Source organism: Chiloscyllium punctatum, chromosome 9, assembly GCF_047496795.1.
Source record: "Chiloscyllium punctatum isolate Juve2018m chromosome 9, sChiPun1.3, whole genome shotgun sequence".
NCBI classification, from domain to species: Eukaryota; Metazoa; Chordata; class Chondrichthyes; order Orectolobiformes; family Hemiscylliidae; genus Chiloscyllium; species Chiloscyllium punctatum.
In genome coordinates, this window is record NC_092747.1 from 50025766 (window position 1) to 50042593 (window position 16828).

Below are 16828 nucleotides of genomic sequence, written 5' to 3' on the forward strand. Positions count from 1 at the left end.
GTTAGGTGAATTGGCCATGCTAAATTGCCCATAGTGTTACGTGAAGGAGTAAATGTAGGGGAATTAGTCTGGTGGGTTGTGCTTTGGTGGGTCGGTGTGGGCCTGTTTCCACACTGTAAGTAATCTAATCTAAAAAGACTCTGACTCATCCCACTTGGACCTAATTGCAACCTTAAGCAGAATATGCCTTTGATCATTAAGTGGTAATTAATTGACCACACAAGACCCTCGATTGGTAGTGGATGGATACATGAGTGTGGGCCTTCCTCTTGGTCTGACATGGGGACAGCAGGCTAAACCAAATCAGCTTCCTTGTTCCTGGATTCATAAAACAGTAAAATTAAAGCATTCAGTTACACACAAAATTACCAAATTGTTCCAAATCAGGCTTTTTAGCTAACAGCCACCAAATTTATATTTAAACAAATAAAACTTCAAGTTTTATTATTAATGTAACTTCAGCAAAACATGGAAACCTACATAACAGCCATAATAAAACAGCATCCTGAGTTCAATGACCATGGAGGCTGGTCCCATCCTACTGTGTTTTTGACCCATCCCGCACCAGATCCTGTTACGACATTCGTTGTCATTAGCACAATCACCCATTCTCAGCTACTCTGAGGTATTATCATATTAAATGGGTTGCATTCCATCCTACTGTTAGCTCTTATTATGACTTACTATCTTTTCTTCTGTCCTGGCTTAATGTCCTTGTTTACAAGTCCTTTTCATATCTTCTCAATCAATCTGCCTTTCTCACTCTCTTCTCTTGCCTCATCTCTCTGCTCTCTCTGCTCACCCCCCCCCTCTCTCTCTCTCTCTCCATTGTTGCTTGCTGTCTCCTCCCAGTCTCTCTCTTCTCTCCTCTCTCTGTCTCTCCTTTCTCCCCTTTTGTCTTTTTTTCTCTCTTGCGCTCTCTTCTCTCTTTCATTCACACTCTCCTCTCTTCGAGCGTGCTCTCACATTCTTTCTTTTTCTCCATGCGCTCTCTCCTTTCACCCTTTCTTTCACTCTTGCTCACTTTCTGTCACTCGCTGTCTTCTTTCTTTCTTGCTTATGCTCTCTCTTTCTCGCCCTTGCTCGCGCTCTCTTTCTCTGTCTCTGTCTTCCCTCTCTCCTCTTGCATGCTTTTCTTTCTCACTCTCTGATGCTCTTGCATGCACTCTCTCTCCTCTCGCTCACTTTGGGTTCTAACTCTACCTATCTGCTCACCTTTTCACTCCTCCCCCCAATTTCATAATCAGTGTAAACACTAATATTTCCCAGCTGCTAACAATTATGATAAAGACTCACTGGATTGGAAATGTTAGCTCCGTTCTCTTCACAGGTGCTGCCTGACTTACTGAGTTTCACCAGCAATTTCTTTTTTGTTACTTAATAAATATGATCTAAGTCCAAACTTCTTTAACTACCATACCCACTCACACACAATGGACAGATTGATAGACACAGTTCAAGGATAAAATAAAAATAAAGAACTGTAATTTGCCAGTTCAACGGTTTTATGATGGGCACTAGACCTTCAGAAATCCTACAATAATGTTTTGTATTCTAGTCATATGGAATTTAATCTTGCTTGAACTCTGGAGTCACTGATTCATGCAAACAACCTCCACAGACTGTTGAAAACTTTTATTAGAATCATAGATTCCATACAGTGTGGAAAGAAACCCTTCAGCCCAACAAATCCACACCAACCCTCTGAACAGTATCCCATCCAGACCCATTATTCTACATTTACCCCTGACTAATTCACCTAGCCAATACATCCCTGAACACTGTGGGCAATTTAGCATGGCCAATTCACCTAACCTGCATATCTTTGGATTGTGGGAGGAAACTGGAGCACCTGGAGGAAACCCACACAGACCCAGGGAGAATGTGCAAACTCTACACAGTCACCCGAGGCGCTCCGAGGTTATTACTTATGTTTCACAGATTGGTATTCTTTCCTCCGCTTTCAAGAATCCTTTAATTGGGTATAAAACAAAATAGAAGAAAACTCCAAACAGCTTCCAGTCCAGCAACTTCCACACGCACCACTATTTGCCCAGAACCCAGATGAAATCAATTTGCACTATGGTTTCCCTTTCGTTTTCTGTGATTAGTTGGCAAGCACCATTCCACCCTTGAATGCATTTAACATCCATCCAGCTGCCAGTCTTTTGAGTAATGTATGTCTGTAATGTTCTGGAAGCAGCAATAGACCTGCAGCTCTCTCTCCAGGCCACTCCCCAGAAACCAATGTCAGTTTGTTTGTTTGATTGATTTCTCTTCCTTTCCAAAACAAGCTGCGACCTCAAAGTTTACCTTTAACTCACAATTCCAAAGCATAAATGAGAAAAAAATAAAAGTAATGAAGATCTCCAGTTGAGAGCTTGATTCAGTCAGAGAAACGATGGTGATTGAATTCTGAAATGCCACCAACCTGCCGAATTAGGTTGTCTGTGCTTCCAGGCCCATTGCCTCTGGCACTCCACACCCAACACACACTGGCTGGGATTTAATGCTAGTTGAGGGAATGGAGAAGGTGGTGGGTAGGAAATAAACTTTCAATTTGGAAACATTACATTTAGTTCCCTCATCTAAATCATGAATATATATTGCGAATAGCTATGGTCCAAGCACTGACCTGTAGTATCCCATTAGTCATTGGCTGCCATTCAGAAAAAGACATTTGTTTCCACACTTTTATTTCTTGACTGCCAACCACCTCTCTGTTCACATCAGTATTCTACCCCAATCTCATGCGTTTTAATTTAACATGTTAGTCTTTTATGTGGGACCTTACTTCTGAAAGTTCAAGTAAACCAAATCCCCTTTTATCAGTTCTACTAGTCACAGCCTCTCAAAATCTCCTCTATTTGTTAAGCATGATTTCCCTTGGATAAATTTCATGTTGACTCTGAACAATCCTGTCACTGCTTTTCAAATGTTCTGCTGTTAACCCATTTGTAATAGACACAAATATTTTTCCCAATACTGATATCAGACTAACTCTCAACTGCAATCCAATGGAACTGCTCCAGAGTCTATGCTACTTGGATGGCTGCTACTTGGATGAATGAACTACCTATGCTACTTAACTCTGTGATCTGCCTGTATTGCTCGCAAGACAAAGCTTTTCACTGTGCCTCTGTACACGTGACAATAAATTCAGTTCAATTCAGTTTTGAAAGATGATGACCAACATATCTAATATTTCTCGGACCACTTTCTTAAATTCTCTGGGATGTAGATTATTGGGTGATGTGGATCTATCAGCCATTAATCCCATCAATTTCCCCAACACCATTTCCCTACTAAAACTGATTTTCCTTCAATTCCTCTATCTTTCTAAATCCTGCATTGCTCAACCTTTTTCGGATGTTATTTGTGGCTCCTTTGTGAAGAGAGAACCAAAATATGTATTTAATAGGCTTGCTGCCTTTGTTTTCCCATTATGACATTCCCTATTTCTGACTTTTCATATCTTCTCAATCAGACAAATTTAAGTCACTAATCTTTTTCTCTTCATGTACAACATCAGGATAAAGACTTTGATAGGTATATTCTCCACAAACATTCCCTAACAGTGATATAAAAAAAACCCATCATGTGCATTCTCCAGGAAATCTGCCTCCACAGACATTTTGCTAGTTTTGTTTGTCCAATGTTTATGTGGGTTGAAGTCCCCTGTGTTTGCATGCATTTCTAATCTGCTGTTTGGTGCTTTTCCTTACATCTCCACTACTGTTTGGGTACTTAAAGACAACTCCCATTAACATTTTATGCCCCTTGATGTTTCTTATTCTCAATCATACACATTTCACATTTGATTTTCTGAGCTAATATTTCTTTGTCTTATTGCATTGATTATTTCTTTAGCTACAATGCTACCCTGCCTCTTTTACCTATTTGTCTGTCCTACATATTAAATTCCCTGGATGTTTATCATTTATCACCCTGTAGCTATGTCTCTCTACTATTTAAAAAAAAAAATTGCTAAGGCATGAGGTGCAACTGTCTATGATAAATTGGGGAATTATACTTAAAGGTCTGATAGTGGATAGGAAGAGGCAAACATTTGCAGAGCACATGAAGAGCTGCAACAACTGCTAATTAATGTTTGAGCCAAAAATAAAGCAGGAAAGGTAACCCAACTGCAGCCAACAAGGGAAATTGGAACTAGTATTAAATCCCAAGAAGGGACATACAAATTGACTTTAAAAAAACACAGACCTGAGCTTTGGGAGCAGTTTAGATTTCAGCACTGGAGGACAATGGGATTGATTAAGAGGGGGAACATTGAATACAGGAGTAAGTTTGTGGGGAACTTAAAAACTGATTGTAAAAGCTCTCCGTATGTGAAGAGAAAAGATTAATGAAGACAAATGTAGGTCCCTTTGAATCAGAAACAGGGAAAGTTGTAATGGGGAATAAAGAAATGGCAGACCAATTAAATATATATTTTGGTTCTGCCTTCATAGAGCAGGAAACCAATAATGTCTCAAAATTATTAGGGAATGAAGGGTTGAATGAGATGGAGGGACTGAAGGAAATCAGCATCATATTGAAATGGTGTTGGAGAAATTGATGGGATTAAAGGCTAATAAATCCTGAGGGCCTGACAATCTACATCCCAGAGAATTTATGGAAGTGGCCCTAGAAACAGTGGATGTATTGGTTGTCATCTTTCACGACTCTATGGATTAGAGAGTAGCTAATATAACCCTACTTTTTAAAAAAGGTGGAGAGATTGGAAGGAATTCTAGACCAGTTAGCTTGACAGTGGGAGATGAAAATGTTGGAGTCCATAACCTTCAGAGCAAGAGGATTTGAATACAAAAGCAGGACTGTCTTGCTGCAATTGCACAGGACCTTTGTGAGATCACACGTGGGATATTGTGTGCAGTTTTCCTCCTCATCTGAGGAAGGATGTTCTGGCTATGGAGGAAATGTAATAAAGGTTTACAGACTGATTCCTGTAATGTATGAAGAAAGAATGGATTTGTGACCATTGTAATTTCAACGAATAAGGGGGGAATATCATGGAAAACTATAAAATTCTAACAGGACTAGACTGGGTAAGTGTGGGAAGGATGTTCCTCATTGACTGGAGACTCCAGAACCATGAGTCACAGTCTAAGCAAAACTGAGATGAGAGAAAAATGTCTTCACCTAAGAATGATAAGCCTGTGAAGTTCTCTGCCACAGAATGTGTTTGAGGCCAAAATGTTGAATGTCTTCAAGAGAGTGAGAAAGTTCTTAGGGCTAAAAGGAGTAAAGAGTATGGTGAAAAAATGAGAAAATTGTGTGGAGTTGGATGATCAACCTATGATCACATTGAAAGGCAGAACAGGTTTGAAGGGGTGAATGGCTTAATCCTGATCTTATTTTCTATGTTTGTGTTTCTATGATACATAGAACATATTTAGTTTAACAAGAGTGATCAGTGCCGTGGGTGCATATTTTTAAGCTGATTGGAAGAGGAATTAGAGAGGAGGTGTGAAAATATTTTTCACCCAGAGAATGGTATGGAACAGCAACTCACTATCTGAACAGTTATTGGAGGCAGAAACCCGCCATTCATATAAAAGGAGTCTGTATAGACATCTGAAGTCCCATACACCTCTAGGGATATGAACAAGCTACTAGAAAAAGTTGGATGGCTTGTTTTTTGATTGGCACAGAGACAATAAGCAGAATGGCCACCTGAGTTGAAAATGTAAATAAAAATGACTAACTATCCTAAAAATCAAGAAAGGAGGAATGTGAGGAGGTAATGGAAAAAGGCAGTGTGCGAGTTGTTTCTTAGAGTCAGCACGGACACAAAGGTTTGAATAGCTGTACTTAACAACTGTGTGATTTTACTCAGACAGCCTGGCTGGGAAGTCATCGAAGTTCGGTCCCATCATAGGATTCCCACAGGTGCAGGTGGTTACCAACCCCATGCATGGCTAGAGCTCCCTGGGACCAGCCTTCACCCCTCATAAAGAAGAAAGAACTTCTCTCCATTAGTGTGCCCTCTGTCTGTGATGACTGAAAATGGATCCTCTAGGTATGTGCTTGGTTTCCAGAAAGCTCTCATGATACAGACTGCCATTACAACTCCCAGCTATCACAGCTATTCAAGGCCCTAACACCTAGAGGAATGTATTCTGGGTGACGAGGTCTATCCACTCAAAATCTGGCTGATAACACCAGTCGGAAAGTTTAAAATTCCAGCCATGGTACGATGGTTATGATTTCATAAAAGTTACAATACAATAGAATATCAGATTGCAGAAAATGAGGTTCAACTACCTGGACTGCTCTTGTTGACTTCTGCAGAATGTTTTTTGAAGAGTGTCATGGATTTTAGTCATCTGCTGCAAGCTTCACAACCTTGTAAAACAGAGGGATAGGACTTGCCAGCTGCAGATAAATGAGCCACAGTCCTCATCAGATGAGGATGATTCGGAGGATGCATCAGAGCAGGAAGGCCTGCATATTGGGCTTTCAGCAACAAATACTAAGGTAATGGAAATATGTGAGGCAGGTTGGTTAGTCCATCATTCTGAACAGGTTTCAATAAGTTGACTTTAAAGCCAATTGGTTCTAAAGCCTTATACCTATGTGATTTTTATATATTGACCTAACATTAAATCACCAACATTTGCAAAAATGTCACTTGGTCAATCACTGAGATGTCAATATTACTTTGCACATACAATATTACATGTAACAGAACCAGAAAAAAAACTGAAGAAACAATAATACTAGAGGTTTGGAAAGTTACAATTTTCATGATATAGGGAAAGAGAAATCATACCATTCCTTTAGTGGTAGTTGAGTGGCTAGGAAATGGCTGCTGCCCCTTGGAGCATCCTGAGAGAACATGTCTAAATGGCTTGCAGGCACCTCTTTTTGCTGTTCAAGCATAATGGCACTTATCCCTTCCTGACTGCTTGAGAAGGGTCTTTTGGGAAGTCCAAATACCTCATTTCACCCACCCCTCAATTGCCTGGCAACTGTTGTGTGAAGTCTATGCCAAGATGATGAGTATAGGCTCAATCTGCTCAAATTTTCCTCAAGACTGGCCGTCAGCCCAGGAATCAGCCAAGGGAACTTTCTCTGAACCGTTTTCAATGTGGTCCGAGCACCCAGTCGACATCAACTGACTGGACTGCTGATCCAGGATGGTTACCAATCCTACCAGCAAGGAAGCCATGTGTTCAGCCAGCTGAGATAGAGCAGAGTTTCTGGGAAGGACAGACATTTTCCTGTCAAGCACCTACACCTCTCAACCTCATAACCAGTAATAGGTATACAAGGATATCCCACTGATTTTAATGATGCTTTTGGACCGTCTAGTTTTGCTAGACTATTGAAGAATAGTGTTTGGTGTGTTCTCAGTGTACAAATATGCACTGTCCACATTCTTTTCTGATTGATTGAATTTCTGATTGATTTTTGTTACATGTATGCCAGTTGATGTTTCATTATTTATACAGGGAGCAAACATAATTTAACAAAGAAAAAGTTGTTGAAGAAACTATTGTATGCTCCCAAACTGATAATTGGTTGTGACTTTTACATAGTGTCAAGCATTAGGAAGAAAATATTGACTTGCAATTATATCACACTTTTTCATGGTTACTGAATGCCTCAAATCACTTTACAAAAGATTTTTGAAGTCTCATTACTATTGTAATTATTTTTATATCTTTTTATATGGGCGGCACAGTGGCACAGTGGTTAGCACTGTTGCCTCACAGCGCCAGAGACCTGGGTTCAATTCCTACCTCAGGCGACTGACTGTGTGGAGTTTGCACATTTTCCCTGTGTCTGCGTGGGTTTCCTCCAGGTGCTCCAGTTACTTCCCACAGTCCAAAAATGTGCAGGTTCGGTGAATTGGCTATGCTAAATTGCCCATAGCGGTAGGTGAAGGGGTGAAATGTAGGAATGGGTCTGGGTGGGTTACGCTTCGGCGGGTCGTAGTGGACTTGTTTGGGCCGAAGGGCCTGTTTCCACACTGTAAGTAATCTAATCTAAGCATTTCTTGAAAGGGCAGCATTTGTTGCCCATTTTCAATTGCCCTTAAGAAGATGGTGATGAGCAGCCTTCATGAATCACTGCAGTCACATCCACAGTGTTATTAGGAAGTAACTTTTAGAATTTTGGCCCAATGACTGCGAAGAATTGGCAACATAGTTTCAAATCTCACTGGAATGTGGCTTGAAGGGGGACTTAAGGGTGGTTCCCATGCATCTGCTATCCTTGCCTTTTAGATGGATGAAGCTATAGATTTGCTACTTCTGGCATGCTCTCCTAAACTCTTTACTGAACAGGGCTGATGTCCTTGCTTAATGGTAATGATAGAATGAGATATATGCTAGGCCATTAGGTTGTGGTTGGATACAATTTTGCTGCTGTTGATGGCCCAGAGCACCTCATTGGTGCACAGTTCTGAGATGCTATTTTGTTCTGGATCTATCTCATTTAGCATGACAAGTGACATGCAAAACAAGGTGGATACCTTCAGTGTGAAGTTAGCACTTTGTGTTCACAAGAAATGTGTGATGATCATCTCTACTGTTACTAACATGAAAAGATTCATCTGTGACAGGAAATATAGGAAACAATTGTTGGCAGTCAATTCGCACAGTAAACTTCCACAGCAAGAGATAATAATGACCAGATAGTCTGCTTTAGTAATGTCGATTACAAGATATATGTTGGCCAGTCACCATAAATAACATCCTGCTCTTTTTCAAAACACTGTCATGAGAACTTTTATGTCCATCTGAGAGGTCAAACAAAGCATAGTGTCTCATCCAAAAAATGGCACCTCTCTCAGTACTGCTCTGAAATATCAACTTTGATTTTTGTACTGAAGTTTTAGTGATTTTTTTTGAATTCATAATATTCTGACTCCAAGGTGGAGGCTCTGCCAATTTAGTCATGGTATCAGAGAAGACTTGTATAAGGGGTCTGGTGGACAAAAAATGTTATGGAGAATATATGATAATTCAATTCGCCAACATGACTCAGAAGTACAATCTGTCTGAACTGGCAGCTGCCTGAACTCAAAGTATTTTAAAGATAGGTATTTTAAGTGGTTTTCTTTCCCCTTTGTTATTGTACTAATCCCTTTTGTCTTTTTTCTTTTAACTAGTCCATCAGCACCTCTGTATCTAATTCTGACTTCACATTTGACTGTAAATCTTTCTCCATTGTTCCTGTTTCTTTATTCATTCAAAACTCTCACCAATTTAAAAAGATCAGCTTCAGGACTTTAGGATCTCGGAGCAACCCTGCAATTATGTCACTGAGTTGCTCCTCACAGCAGTGTAGCAGAGTTAAGAGAAAAAGAGACGTGCTTGAGAAGCATATAGGGTAGAATGACTCACATTAAGTGGTGTAGTTCCTGAAATATTCTTTCAATAATGTGTTACGATTCACTGGGATAGTGCACTGGAAATCAGTCTGCCATTCCTGGAGTATTTATAAAAATTAAAGATTTTACAAAGTACACACAGTTTTCCAATTTACTTGACTTTCAGACCCGCATGGACTAAGTTTCTGCACTGAACAAGAATCACTACTTATTACAAGTAAATAGATTCTAACTACCGTTAAAGTCATTAGCTTTTGACATATAATACTACTAATTAAAACCTTAATCCAGTACTGAAGAGGATCCCAGAAAATAATTCCGAACAAAAACAGAGGATGATTTAAAATAATCTGTTTTTTCAAATTTTCTGCTTCTTCTGATTGTCAAAATGTTTCATAAGTGATTAAAAGTGTAATGTTGCAATTTCCCATTAGCTTTTGAAACAATAGCTATTTAGATCTGTTAAACTGCCTAAGCTGAAACTATTTGATGCAATTTTTATCCTATCTTGTTAATGCAGCCACAGACCTTACAGTGGGCACTGCAGAGGACCTTACAATACTTTGAGCAACAAGTGATCAGGTAAGTGTCAGTATTAAAGAGTGTTCTTTACAAGTAGGCTTTGTAAAAATGCTGTATAAGTATACTTTTAATGGTCTTTATTGTGTTTGCAGTGCATGACTCTTGATGAATAGTTATAGTATATATAAAAAAAAATTGTGTACGTGCTAACTTAGACATATTGCAGTTGAATTTCCAGTATTAGTTGTTGCCTTTGCCATATTGATTTCAATGAAACTAACTCGAAAGCTCAGATGTCTTCCAAACAAGTTGCTTCATTTTCAGAATTTGGCTGATTTCACTGTGCACTGTACACATTGTTACTGGTATATAACGAGAATGCAATCTGTTAGAAGTTCTCGAAGACCTCTGAACTGGAATTCATTTTACCTAAGTTAAATCCTTTGAATATGGTATTTTTGGGTTGGATTTTGTTTCCATGTTTTTCCCCGAATGCTGGTGTCCTCCAGCTGGATAAATTGGACACTGACCGCAGTCTTCTTTCTCACGCAAGCTGAAATGGAAATGGAAAGTTTTGCTTTTAAGATGATTTCCAGCTTGAGACAGGCCATAAACAAGTAAAAAACATCATACTAGCAGCAAGTTGATGGAAGTATAAAAGAGCGCGATTGGGATTTGTATTGAAATAATGTGCTTTTCATTTATCTCACCAATTTAGATACAAAAAAATTGGTAAAACTTACAGATATTGCTCATTGTTGGCCATGTGACCCTATATTGTTATATCTTATTTTCTTCTGCTACTCCTATGGTACTTCCCAACCTCGCAGGGTATGACTCTGTTTTATCAAAATAAAAGTATGGTGGATGCTAGAAACCGTAAATAAGAGAATGCTGGACAAAACCATCATGTCTGTCAGTACCTATACAGAGAGAAGCAGAACTACCATTTCAATTCAAAATGACTGTCCTTCAGAACTACTGAATTTTTTCAGCATTTTCTGTTTCTAGAAGCAGGACAGAAATTGCTGGTGAAACTCAGCAGGTTTAGTAGTGTCATCAGAAGAGTCAGACTCAAAACATTAACTCTTATAAAGGTTCCCGCTTTCAAAGGTCCTTAATTTATCAATTAAATGTCACAGTTTACAGCAACTGGAAGGGGAGAAAAGTAACTAGCTGTCTTCAGACTTGAGATGCTTTTTTACTTTGGGGCAAAAACAATTCCTTCTCCTGCAGGGATCCTGTAGTTTCTGTTAACACCCCCAAGCTTTATAGATACCTTGAAGCCAATCACATTTTTGCTGACAGTCAGCCAACCTTTGATCAGAGGATGAAGTAACTAATTATCAATGACAATTCACTACCTATTGCCAGCCAAAACGCCATTTATACACACCAAGTTAGGTGGCCATTTCTGCTTGAACAAGTACCTCTGTAAACTGAATTTGCATTGTCAGATTTACATAGAACATAGAACAATACAGCACAGAATAGGCCCTTCGGCCCACGATGTTGTGCCGAACTTCTATCCTAGATTAAGCACCCATCCATGTACCTATCCAAATGCCGCTTAAAGGTCGCCAATGAATCTGACTCTACCACTCCCACGGGCAGCGCATTCCATGCCCCCACCACTCTCTGGGTGAAGAACCCACCCCTGACATCTCCCCTATACCTTCCACCCTTCACCTTAAATTTATGTCCCCTTGTAACACTCTGTTGTACCCGGGGAAAAAGTTTCTGACTGTCTACTCTATCTATTCCTCTGATCATCTTATACACCTCTATCAAGTCACCCCTCATCCTTCGCCGTTCCAACGAGAAAAGGCCGAGAACTCTCAACCTATCCTCGTACGACCTACTCTCCATTCCAGGCAACATCCTGGTAAATCTTCTCTGCACCCTCTCCAAAGCTTCCACATCTTTCCTAAAGTGAGGCGACCAGAACTGCACACAGTACTCCAAATGTGGCCTAACCAAAGTCCTGTACAGCTGCAACATCACCTCACGACTCTTGAATTCAATCCCTCTGCTAATGAACGATAATACTCCATAGGCCTTCTTACAAACTCTATCCACCTGAGTGGCAACCTTCAAAGATCTATGTACATAGACCCCAAGATCCCTCTGTTCCTCCACCTGACCAAGAACCCTACCATTAACCCTGTATTCCGCATTCTTATTTGTTCTTCCAAAATGGACAACCTCACACTTGGCAGGGTTGAACTCCATCTGCCACTCCTCAGCCCAGCTCTGCATCATATCTAAGTCCCTCTGCAGCTGACAACAGCCCTCCTCACTGTCCACAACTCCACCTATCTTTGTATCATCTGCAAATTTACTGACCCACCCTTCGACTCCCTCCTCTAAGTCATTAATAAAAATTACAAACAGCAGAGGACCCAGAACTGATCCCTGCGGAACTCCACTTGTAACTGGACTCCATGCTGAATATTTACCATCTCCTACCACTCTCTGACTTCGACCGGTTAGCCAGTTTTCTATCCAATTGGCCAAATTTCCCTCTATCCCATGCCTCCTGACTTTCCACATAAGCCTACCATGGGGAACCTTATCAAATGCCTTACTAAAATCCATGTACACTACATCCACTGCTCTACCCTCATCCACATGCTTGGTCACCTCCTCGAAGAATTCAATAAGACTTGTAAGGCAAGACCTACCCTTCACAAATCCGTGCTGGCTGTCCCTAATCAAGCAGTGTCTTTCCAGATACTCGTAAATCCTATCCCTCAGTACCCTTTCCATTACTTTGCCTACCACAGAAGTAAGACTAACTGGCCTGTAATTCCCGGGGTTATCCCTATTCCCTTTTTTGAACAGGGGCACAACATTCGCTACTCTCCAGTCCCCTGGTACCACCCCGGTTGCCAGTGAAGACGAGAAGATCATTGCCAACGGTACTGCAATTTCCTCTCTTGCTTCCCACATAATCCTAGGATATATCCCGTCAGGCCCGGGGGACTTGTCTATCCTCAAGTTGTTCAAAATGTCCAACACATCTTCCTTCCTAACAGGTATCTCTTCTAGCTTATCAGTCCGTTTCACACTCTCCTCTTCAACAATACGGTCCCTCTTGTTCGTAAATACTGAAGAGAAGTACTTGTTCAAGACCTCTCCTATCTCTTCCGACTCAATACACAGTCTCCCACCACTGTCCTTGATCGGACCTACCCTCGTTCTCGTCATTCTCAGGTTTCTCACATACGCATAGAATGCCTTGGGGTTATCCTTGATCCTATCCGCCAGGGATTTACTTGCTTTTAAAAGGTGAAGTAATCCTTCAACAATCCTTAACTTTTAAATCTCTTCTCATTTTAGCTCACAATCAAAAATAAAGCAAATAGAAAAAAACACAATCTTCACACATAACACAGGATTATTTGCATGCCAATCACTGCAGGTAGCATGCAATACATACGGTTCAGTGATCTTGTAACCAAAGGTTTAGATTTATGATCTCAGTTCAGTCTCATCCTATTGTAAATAGTGGTATAGACAATTAACCAACTCACTGGAGGAGGCTGCACAAATACCGGCATCCTCAACTTGGGGGAGCCCAGCAGATCTGTGCATTTGCATCTATCTTCAGTCAGAAGAGTCAATGGCTAATACATTTTGGTCTCCTTCTGAGATCTGTCGCACCATAGATGCTAGTCTTCAGCCAATTCGATTCATATCATATAGTATCACAAATGTCTTCAAGCATTGGATACTGCAAAGTGTTTGAGCATTGATAACATTAAATAATAAGAGCTGTAAACATTTGTGCTTTCAAACCACAATATTGGTATTTACCTGTCAAAGAATTGCCCCGGTGTATCCTGTCCATTTTTTAAAAAAAGAACAAGCCCAATCCAACCAGCTTACCACCATTTCAGTATTCTCTCAATCATGAGAGAAAGGGTGAAAGAAATCAAAAATGGCAATGACACAAATGTAATGTACACACCAATGTTCAGTTTGAATTCCACTGGGGATGTCAGTCATTACAGCTTTGATTCAACCGTGGACCAATTCTAGAGGTGACAAGAAAATAATTACATGTGACATCAAGTCAGAATTTGACTGAGTGTTGCATCAAGAAGCCCTAGAAAAGCGAATGGGAATTAGAATAACATTCTCCACTGGCTGGAATCATACCAAGCATCAAGGAAGATGATTGTAATTGTTGGAGATCAGTCATTTCAGTCCAAGGTCATAATTGCAGGTAAACCTCAAAGAACTGGGCCTAATTAGCTTCAGCTGTTTCATCAATGGTCTTTTCTTCTCCATAAGGTCAGAACTGGGAATGTGCAATTATCAGTAAACAATGTTCAGCATCACTCATGACTCCTCAGATACTGAAGCTGTCCATGTGCAGTAAAACATGGAAACTATTCAAACTTGGGCTGATAAGTGGCGGCTCATGCCACTTAAGTACCAAACAATGCCTAGCTCCAACAAAAGCCAATCTATCCATCATATCCCTTGACATTTAATAACATTAAAATTGCTGAATCTTCCATTATCAACATCTTGGGAGTTCCCATTGACCAGAATGTGAACCAGTGTATATACAGTGGCTTCAAATTCAGGCCAGAGAATAGGAACTCTTCAGAGAGTAACTCTTCTCTTACTCTACTGCCTTTCATCATCTACAAGTCACCAGTCAGGAGTGTCTCCACTTGCCTAGTTAGGTGCAGCTCCAAAATATAAGAATCAGGTGCAGGAGAAAGCAATTCAGCCCTGTGTGTCTGCACTGACGTTTAATATGATCATGGCTCATCTCACCTGGTCTTTGTTTCCACCCAGTAGTAGTTTAAAAACAGAGACAAAAATAGAAATTGTTGGAAAAGCTCAACAGGACTGGCAGAGAGAAAGTGGAGTTAATGTTTCTGGTTGAGTGACCCTCAGAAGTTACTAATTAAAAACCTATTTATCTTCTACTTAAATTTATTCTCTCCCAACAGCCAACTCTGGTGCAGTGAATTTCAGATTCATGATGCTTTTAGAGACATAATTGCTCCTCATCTCTGTTAAATCTGCCATCTCTTAGCCTTAAAGTATGACCCCTGTTTCTAGATTGTTCCACCAGCAGAAACCTCTCTACATCCACTTTGTCAATCCCTTTTAGCAACTTTTATTTCTCAGTTAAATCTCTTCTCACATTCTTTTAAACTCCAGAGGGTATCTACAAAAAGGATATTTGTCAACCAGCATCTCTAGTGTCCGGACTGTACTTAAAAGGCTACTATGTACATAGGCAAGCACTGATATTTTAAAACTGCCTGCTCAGTAATGGACATTGAATCAGAAAATATTGGAGGAGGAGAGGGCAGAGTTGTGATTCTCCATCAGGGACTATGGAGGCACTAAGCAAGGGATTGCTAAGACAGCAAGTGGGCAGCCATGAGTTACAGCCTGGTCTAATCTGTGAGTCTGTCTGTGTGCACAATGTGTCCTTGCAGCAGCCTTTCAATGCTAGCTGCTGATACCCCTATAATATAGGCAATGCTCCCTAAGTGTTGTGCAAGTGGATTGAATGGAGGGCAAGGCAGGGATGGTGGGGAGAAGGGGATTAGGTATTGGTGGACAAATATCTAATGCCGTAAAAGAGGTAAAAACAATGACTGCAGATGCTGGAAACCAGATTCTGGATTAGTGGTGCTGGAAGAGCACAGCAGTTCAGGTGGCATCCAAGGAGCTCCTTGGAAGCTGCCTGAACTGCTGTGCTCTTCCAGCACCACTAACCCAAATATCTAATGCCAATAAATGGGATTCATGGATCATCCCCTGAAATGTTTCTGTGCTGAGCAACATGGAAGATGTTTGTGGTCAGCCGTGACTTCCACATTGAATTCTCAGCGTTGTATTTGTTCAGCACATTTGGTAAGTTAGGAATCTGCATGCTAATAAGATGCTATCTGCTGTTAATAAGGTGGTTTACTAGTAATAGTTTCCCTTAATGGAAAACACATCTTAATATACTGCCTAGTGAGAAACTTGCTTTGACACCGAGCGGTTGCATAAAAGATGCAGCTAGTTGCTGCTGATGTCGAGAGAAGCCTTGCTGGACTACTCGTGTGATTTTGCCACAAGCTTCACCACAAGCCATGTCATTCAGGCCTGCATAAGATTACATCCTATCTGTTTGTATGTGAAAAGGTTTTTGTTTCAAGCCAAGTTACCCTTTAAAATCTGAGTGCCAATTTATGTTTGCATTACATAATAGATTGTGTGTGCAGTTAACCATGAATCTAGAGCAAGATAATGGCTTGGATTTTTCAATGGCAAGATGCTCGTTTCTGAAGTGCAGCTGGGTGTTGTGCATGGGGACCCTGTGGAATCCAAGAAGTATCAGATTCTGAAACAAAAATTGTCCAGAAGTTTGAAGCTCCCCTGGGCAAGTCCTCAACACCTAGAACCCTTCAAAAGTATTTCAAGCTTGCTCCACATTCAGTATAATCATTCTGATCTGCAATCTGAACTCCATTTCCCAATCTGCCAATTTATCCTTTGACTCTCAGAGAATGTGCATATTCAAAAATGGAGAATCTGTAATCCTATCGGTTAGAGAACTCCCATTTTCATAGCTTGAAGTGAAGAAATATTTCCTCATCTTTGTTCTAAATTATTCGCCCATTACCCTGAATGAGTGCTATGTTGTAGATTCCTCTACCAGGTGAAAACCCCCCTCACATCTACTTCAGTGTACGATTCTAACTTACTCAGCCTTGCATCATAGGTTAACCCTATAATCACATGAACTAATCTAATGAACCCTCACTGTTCTATCTACAAGGTAAATACATACTTTCTTCAATATGCTAGGTATGGTCTTATGAAGTCTCTGTACAATTGTAGCAATAATTCCTCGTTCTTACATTCCAGTCTGTTTACACTAAAGGCTATTGTGCCAGATACCATCCTTATTACTTA

At 40.4% G+C, this 16828-nt stretch overlaps 1 protein-coding gene across 2 annotated transcripts in view; it reads left to right on the forward strand.

The window, feature by feature from the left end:
* gucy1a2 (guanylate cyclase 1, soluble, alpha 2) overlaps positions 1–16828 on the forward strand; it is a 247604-nt gene that overhangs the window by 50954 nt on the left and 179822 nt on the right. The window contains exon 2 of one of the 2 annotated variants that reach the window (XM_072577490.1): positions 9885–9946. The exons of the other annotated variant lie outside the window; for it this stretch is intronic. Within the exon in view, the coding sequence (XP_072433591.1) occupies positions 9885–9946 (62 nt within the window). The remainder of the gene's footprint in view (positions 1–9884; positions 9947–16828) is intronic. 2 annotated transcript variants of the gene reach the window in all.